The sequence below is a fragment of the Montipora capricornis genome, chromosome 1 (genome assembly GCF_036669925.1).
Source record: "Montipora capricornis isolate CH-2021 chromosome 1, ASM3666992v2, whole genome shotgun sequence".
NCBI classification, from domain to species: domain Eukaryota; kingdom Metazoa; phylum Cnidaria; class Anthozoa; order Scleractinia; family Acroporidae; genus Montipora; species Montipora capricornis.
In genome coordinates this window covers 22,106,844-22,114,901 of record NC_090883.1, presented here as the reverse complement: position 1 = coordinate 22,114,901, position 8,058 = coordinate 22,106,844, and the positions used below count along the sequence as shown (strand labels likewise).

The following is an 8,058-nucleotide window of genomic DNA, read 5'->3' as shown; positions in this document are numbered from 1 at the left end:
TGAATCTCTGTAAATAACGTAGGATTTCTAACTTCTATTCCATGCATCCCTCTTCCGGAATAAGATCAAGCGAACGCACCCTAAGACAAACATGATGAGTATTACGTAGCAAATTAATGACTGTTCAGATTAATGAGAATTCATGACAGGGCGGCTATTCTTACCTGAACGTTCTCTGTCACATTCTGTCACATGACAGCAAAGTCGATCGAAAATAATGTGATGTACGTTTTAGGCAAAGAAGACTTTTAATTCATGATCATGAGGCAGTATGATCAGGAGGCAGTATGGTCCAGTGGTTAGGGCGTTGGGTTTGCATGCGGCTGCTCCGGGTTCAAATCCCGTTATAACCATTGGTTTGGATTTGTTTCCGGTTGTCCCGGATTCAACTCTACCATGCTTTGTAAATAGCCAACTGGTTGCCTCCCGCCAGTTGGGGTTCTTAATATGTTTCTGTTAAGTTTGCCAATTGTTTCTTTCACCTTGTTAACAGTGGAGTACCTGTAAACTAGCTTGATAGCTAAGTGTACTTCCACTATAAAGAAAGCATTTACATTTACATTTTTTATGTAAATTTTGATTGATCTCTAGAAAGATGAAATCATCGCCAGCAGAAGTGAAGTAGAAAACAAGTAAGTTGAGTGCTTTCTATCAACTTTGAGAAGGAAAAGTGGCGCGAATTTCATGGTGGGATGACTACTTGATTTCGTGTCTTGTTTACGTGATCATTGCCTTTGTGCTTTCTTATCGTGTTGAAAGGTTACACTTAACGTTGACTACGAACGCGTTACCCGTTCCAGCGAATCCAGCCTACCTAGAGGTCACGTCATACCGAAACGAGAGGTTGTACATCATTTGTATGACACTAGTGATGCGAGATGAAAATTTCGCTCTGGTACAGAAATCCGGCGGGGTGAACTGAAGCCTGTATGACTCGTTCCAGTATGACATTTTCTGGGGGTATCATGTAAATTAAAGGAACACAGAGTGAGACTGAAGTGAACTGAAGTGAACTCGATCCTGGACGAAATTAGCCCCGGTGGCTCAGTTGGTTGAGCACCGGGCTGTCACGCGGGAGGTCGTGAGTTCAACTCCGGCCGGACCAACACTCAGGGTCTTTAAGTAATGATCCGTGTAAGGTGGATAGCAATTTCCTTTGTTATGCGGCAACGGGGCTTTCCCCACATAGGAATGTTATCATTTTTACACAGAGAATGCATAAACCTACAGGAAAGCCGTTAACGCAATAAAATTCATTTACAGCCCACTTTGAAGGGGGGTTTTTTCTGTGTTAAAAGATTTTGAGCAATCACAAGAGTTGAAAACAAAAGCCAAGAAACGTTTACAATTTTACATGTTCCCCACATACGATTTCTGTGGAATTCATTTAAACTGAGACCAGATGAAAGATGGAAGATAGTTGGAAAGTAAGGATGAATATAATACTGCTTTTATGAAGTTTTGTTAACTTTTGCTGTTTAAGCCAATCAGAAGTAAGTACAGACAATAGAAAAGTTATCACCTTTTTGCATACCAATTGAATTCCAACATGATTGGTGCCGTTGTTGCTATCGTTCTTATCTGGACCGTTTCTTAAATAACTGAGTTTAAAGTGCTGCCTTTGTAATTACATCTGCAAAGGGTTAGACTCTCTAGTCTTCTCGGATAAGGACGATAAACCGTAGGCCCCGTCTCACAACCCTTCAATGTCCATAACCCTGTGGGACGTAAAAGAACCCACACACTTGTCACAAAGAGTAGGGCATGTAGTTCCCGGTGTTGTGGTCTGTCTTCTGTGCTATATCATGGTTGGGAGGGTAAAAGGGCGCACTTAATTTGGAGCCTCGCCCTGTTGTGCGACCCCCACCACAGCCTGTTTCTCTGTTGTGGTGAAAGTGATTAAATAGTTATCATGTAAACACCCCAAGTATAGAGTGGCGATAATGTGGACCCTTGATTGCCAAAGCAACTTTATTGGGAATGCACATGGTACGCTTACAATATTTCATTTTACATTTAAACATTTATTAAAACTTGAACTACGGATATCAGATTTTAAGCATTTGCATTGGCTCGCCGGACCCAAGATATCAGTTTTTATTAAATAGACGTTATTCACGATGGCCGCCATGTTGGATTTGCTATTATCATGCAAATTAGCTACGCACTTCTTAGGGGGCAAACAACACAAGTTCGAGAGGTTATAACGAACACCTTGGCCACGCAGATGATCACATTCATTGAATGTTCATCACCTACTTTTTTTTTTTTACACAAGTTACTTCGACGTTTTTTAGTGAAAAATGAGCAGATAACGAAATAGAAAGTCAAAACGTCAAAGGCAATCAAAAGATTTAAAAAAAAATTATAAAAGGTACTTAATTCTAAATACTAAAATGGACTTTTTGCAATGTTATTTCAATATATCGTTGAGCCGATTTTCGGCAATTTTCTTTTTTTTTTTCAATGTTTGCCCCACAGCATAACGCATGGCTAATTTGCATGACAATATGAAAACCAACATGGCGGCTAACGAGAATAAGGCCTATTCTCAACTTCGGATAATGCATTTGGCGTGCTCTGATTGGTTCACTCTATCTCGGTTATCAGCTCATATACCTTAGTTTGACCTTATATGCTAAATGATTCCGCTAAGCGTTGCTAAGCTAAAAACGTTTTAGCCGGGAAGCGAAATTTCTCTGTGAATAACTTTTTTTGTAGAAACTTTGGATCAATTCCGACTTTTAGAAGTACGCGAAAAGGCAAGAAATGTTTTTGTGATGAGCCTACGTCTGTCTGACCACAAAAGGTATTACACAACAACCCATCTTCATCAAGTTTTTTCGATTTCTCTCGGATTTTCTCTCTTTTTTTCGCTCGTATTTCGTACTTTCAATTTTTGGAGTTTAAGGAATTTAATAAAACAATTATTCCATTCGCGCTTGTTGGATATGAGACTGGTTATAGCCAACTCCGCACTACGCGCCTCGTTGGCTATTTACCATCTCATATCCAACGCGCGCTCATGGAATAATTGTTAAATATACCTGCTGTACTTATATATGGTCAAGGAAAGCGTGAGCAATAAAGCGAGCTGAAAACAATTTTTGCAGCTCTGAGAAATCGATTATTTAGTCGACAATACATGGAAGAGCTGTTAAAGGTGCAGTTTTTAATAAAACAACTATTCTACCCGGGCTAGCTGGATATAAAATGAATACAACCAACTTAGCGCTACGCGCGTCGTTAGTTATCTATCACTTCATATCCAGCGCGCCCTCGTAGAATAATTGTTTAATATATTATACAATGTTAATGAGATAAATCTATGTATTTGAAGGACAGTTTTAGACTCGGCTTCCTTAAAAGCCAACATTGTCGTTATCTTACTGTTGTTTCGACAGAGTTGCAACTGAATTGGAGAGGGTTCGATGGTTAAGCAACCTGACCGAGGTAAGGCAATATGTTTTACTGGATATCCTCGCTTGAACTTAGTCTACGTATACTAACCCCTTTATGGTATACGAGCGTATGGAGAGCTTAGATTCCTGACTGCATGTCCTAACATTGTGAATACACATGTGTTGGTCAGTCAACAACAAGGCCCAGGTTGCTCGAAGGATGGTTACCGCTAACCAGCGTTAAATACCGTAGAGACCTATCAGTTTTGATACCTCTTATACAAACGTTAGCGCTAACCAGGCTTCGAGCAACTGACCACAGGCTGTTATGCCCCAATGTTTCTTTCGATTTCAATCAGACATTTCTTCCCCATTTAACATTTTGGGACAAGCATTACATTTAGCAGGCTCGTATGTCATATCATGACGAGGGAACAACTTGATGTTAGGAATACCATGTTTCCATGTGGCGTTGGTCTATTTTTAGGATAGTGAAAGGCAACAAGAGAAAAAAGCATCAAAGTTAGTGGACAGTGAACTAAAGATGGCAAACAAAGAACTTATGAAGGTATACTATTACGCCACTCAGAAATATATTTAATTAGTTAAGGAAGCCTCTTGCATGTGCGCGCTTCTTGTGATTGCCGTACAGTTAAATTGGTTTCTAGGGAATAAGGGATTTTTTCCCTGTCGTTCCGAGTCTTGTTCAATCTTCTAAAAGGGTATTGATCCTCCGGTCTTCCGGTGGGAGCCCTTCCTTGAGATATAATTAGTCATATCAGGAGCCAAGAGAAAATGAAGTGAGAAGAGAAGGCATTCCCCATACATGCCCTTTCCCATAGACAATATGTCTTTAGATCAACTCCCAAGGGGGTTATGCAACAGCCAATCATATGGCGGAAATGTGTTCGCGTGGATAGCCCACCCTCATAGAAAGGTGTCCTTCGCGAAGTGACGCGAACCAAACTGGCCGCTGGAAGATGCGGAAAGCAAAATTGCTCTTCGTTTTGTCAACAAAAACGACTCCAAGACGATTTCGACTGGTACTCAGTTCGCAAAACAAAAATTGAAACCGAATTGCCCTTACTGGCTTGTTTCAGAGCAATGTTCCAACGTTGATTCCAGCGAATACGAAAGCTGTAGCGAAAAAGAGGAAATAAAACGGAAAGCGAGCTAGAGAGTGCTAGCGAAACACCAGAAAGTTGCTGCCCCGATGATACTTCAGCGGATGAAGGGAAAGGAACAAAAAAATAGGACAGTTCTGGGAAACAAAAGCCCACGACATCGAACTCGTCCACTGGTGCATAATCAAAGAAGAAGGCACAAAAGAAATCAACTGACAAACGGAAGAAAACTCTCAGAGGAAGATTATGTGGAGAGAAAGGAGTAAAGATCTCGAAGTAAGAATAAGGGAGACGATATAATCTTCTCACGGTCTCGAATTCTATCCGTCCCCAGCAGGGTTTAAAAAAGCATTGCTGGGAGATACAACTGCACTTATTGACAAATCCATTGAAGTTATTGGCAAAATATTTTCCAACAGGATAGCACCAAGAGACCAAAAGGCTACTCTGGCCCACGAGTGGTCGAAGAAACTTAGCGAATGCCGATTCATATCGTAAAATTCTCAGTCATTCACCCTTAAACTCATTTCGTATTCATCTCGACCGCGTTTTATAGCAAGCAACCGTTGACAATCTTCCTATCTGATCGGCGTAATTACAAGCTGAGAAACTAAATCTTTTGAGCAAGAGCCGATACAACGTAGATGTACGGCTACGTTGTATCCGCTCTTGCTCAAAATACTTAGTATCGCGACGGCGTCCGCCATGATTTAAAACATCGTTCAGTAATGTCATGCAAAGCCTCCACGGAATATCCACGCAAAGCGTGAGGTAACTTTATCTGCGAGGATTGAATCTTTCTAAAAATAATTTGAGAGATATTACCTATGGAAAAGGGCATGTATGGCGGATATCCTCTCTTCCCACCTTATTTTTCCTTGCAGGAGCCCATGACCAAGGGCATCTGAGTGGTATAAATATGTATCAAGGCGTTTTTGTAGACCAAGTTGTTTTGAGATCACTTTAATTGCTTGTATATTGATCTGTAACCTCGCACTATGTAAAGAAATCCATGTGGACCTCGGGTTCCAGATCCCAGCCCGTGGCTTCCGGATCCCGAATAGATCCTGGGTCGTGGGTTCCGGATTCCAAACTCACGGCTTTCACCAAAATGGATCCTGGGTTCCATCGAAATCCGGGGATTCTGGATTCCTTACAATGGATTTCGGATTCCACACTCTAGATTTCGGATTCCTTCACATTGGGCAAGACTTTCTTTGATTAAGTAATCAGATTAAATATTCAGCTGAGTGTCATTGCTCTTATCCCAACAGGAGTCACGATTCTTTCCGTCAGCACCGACAATAACAATCTTCGGTCAGTTCGAAACTACCGAAGTCGCAAGGAGAGTCCGTTCATTTGCTGTGAATCCTACTTATCTCTGGAGAAAAGTTGAAAATTACTCACTATGATTCGCGGTCGTCCTACTTTAGCCAATCTAACGACTAGGAAATTACATCGGCTTCATTTTTCGGTGCGCAAATAAAATAAACGATTTGCGTAACATGATTGTTTTATTTTGTTGTATATCTCTCTTTTTCTTTTCAGATTCGGCGAACCCAGTTGCAAAAATTGATTCTGGACGAGAACAGAAACTACGAGAAGGAGCTCAACGCTCTGGGAAAGTCATTTTACAAGAAAAGAATCTGATACTTCTTAGCACAATCTCATTTTGTTCTTTCTCTTCGGCATTCTGCACTGAACTCGTTATCCCAGTTCAATCCTGGACAAAACCAATATTTGTCTCTCAAACAAAAAAAAAAAACATTACTTTGACTTTCGATGTTACTCTGGACCCACTAATTTGGAACCGACTCAGCCAAACCGAAAACTCTTCCGGACCAGTGTTCCGCTGGAAACTGAGCAAGAACCAACTAAAGCATATTTATAAGTAACCTGCAGTGTCATGCACGTGTTTTATGCTCGCCTAGCCAATAACATGCTGGTATTCCGTGTTATTTAATTTTCGCATATCATTAGGAGTGTTGTGAATAGTACATCTTTTATTGAAAATAAATAGAGGATATTACATGGCCGTTTGGAGATACAAAATTTCTCTTCTCGTGTTGAAAAATATTACATGATTGAGCGAAGCATTATTAACACGAGAAGAGAAAGTTCGTATGTCCAAGCGGCCATGTAATATTCTATTTATCGTATAAACACCAATGAAATACAAGATCATTTCACGAAAGACAGCTAAAGGAGCGATTTTTATACGGCGGGTCTAATTTGCAGGTCGCACGTCGCAGGTTGCAGGTCATTGTTTCACCAATAAAATAAAGTATCCTAAACATTCATAAAAGCTAACCGTAGGCCTAAAAACTTTTGTTTAGTCCTAATTAGGCCTAAGGTTAGCTTGTAAGAATGTTTAGGATACTTTCTGTATTGATGAAACAATGACCTACAACACGCGACCTGCGACCTGCAACTTAGACCCGCCGATTTTTTTACGTAACCATAAATGTTTTCGCGTAAAAGCCCACTTGGTAGTTGTTTGGTGCTTATGTAATAAAATGTAATATCCTACCATTCCAGAATAAGTCATTCCTCTCCTGTTTGAACGAGCTGCAGGTCTTGCCAATCTTGCTTGAATATAACCCAGGCTATGCCGGAAACGTTGGAAACGATGTTGTCAGGGGATAGACAACGTTTGGAACTGCATGAGGCCCCGTCCACAAATATCCGGATACATTTGACTGCAAACGCACCTTCCGTCCACACGTATCACGTGAATCAAGCAACCGTATCCGCAAAGATTTGAATCCGCTCTCCAGAGTGTAAACAGTTCGGAAAACGATGCGAATCCGCTATTATGTGGACTCGAATCCGTATACTTAACAAACTCCGTTTTGCTATTTACACAGTGAACATTCAATATGGACGCCAAAACAAATGTATGATTATGCTCTATTGACTACATTCACGGGCAGGAGTCCTGGATACTGGAACAAATTCGGATTTTTTCGGATACGTGTGGACGGGCAAATTCGATTCAAAAACGCTTCGCGTGGACGCGGAAAGTTTTGAAAAGGCAAAGAACAGTTTGGAGATTCAAGTGTGTCCAGCTGCGTGTGGACGGGGACTGAGTTTTGATCGTTGAAAACGAAGACTTTTGTTATCTAATCACTCTGCAGTGAAACGAAAACAAAATAATTTATAACTTAGTATAAGGAAGAAAACACCAGTCATAGGAGGGGGCATCTCGTTTATTGATCAGACATAAATTGCCCCCATTTCGGGGGCATCTCGTTTATTGATCAGACATAAATTGCCCCCATTTCGGGGGCATCTCGTTTATTGATCAGACATAAATTGCCCTAGGATAGTAATAAACACTGAAAATAACTAAAAACAAAATTTCCGAAATGAACTGATCAAAAGCGGAGATGCCGTCGAAGTGACAACTCCTAACGGACAAACTCCTTAAATATTAACTACTTAGCATAAATATGTAACCTGCATGCCAACGAAATCTACATACCAGCACAAAACTATCTTACAATAACAACGTGAAAAATTATATTTGTTAT

General features: G+C 40.6%; 1 protein-coding gene across 1 annotated transcript in view; it reads left to right on the top strand.

Annotated features, from left to right (window-relative positions):
- Positions 1-7,630, top strand: part of LOC138026383 (cilia- and flagella-associated protein 141-like) — a 10,359-nt gene extending 2,729 nt beyond the window's left edge. Inside the window, exons 2-5 of the mRNA XM_068873758.1 lie at positions 592-632; positions 3,405-3,453; positions 3,889-3,969; positions 6,074-7,630. Coding sequence (XP_068729859.1) covers positions 592-632; positions 3,405-3,453; positions 3,889-3,969; positions 6,074-6,175 — 273 coding nt within the window. The 3' untranslated portion in view covers positions 6,176-7,630. The remainder of the gene's footprint in view (positions 1-591; positions 633-3,404; positions 3,454-3,888; positions 3,970-6,073) is intronic.
- Positions 7,631-8,058: the final 428 nt, after the last annotated feature.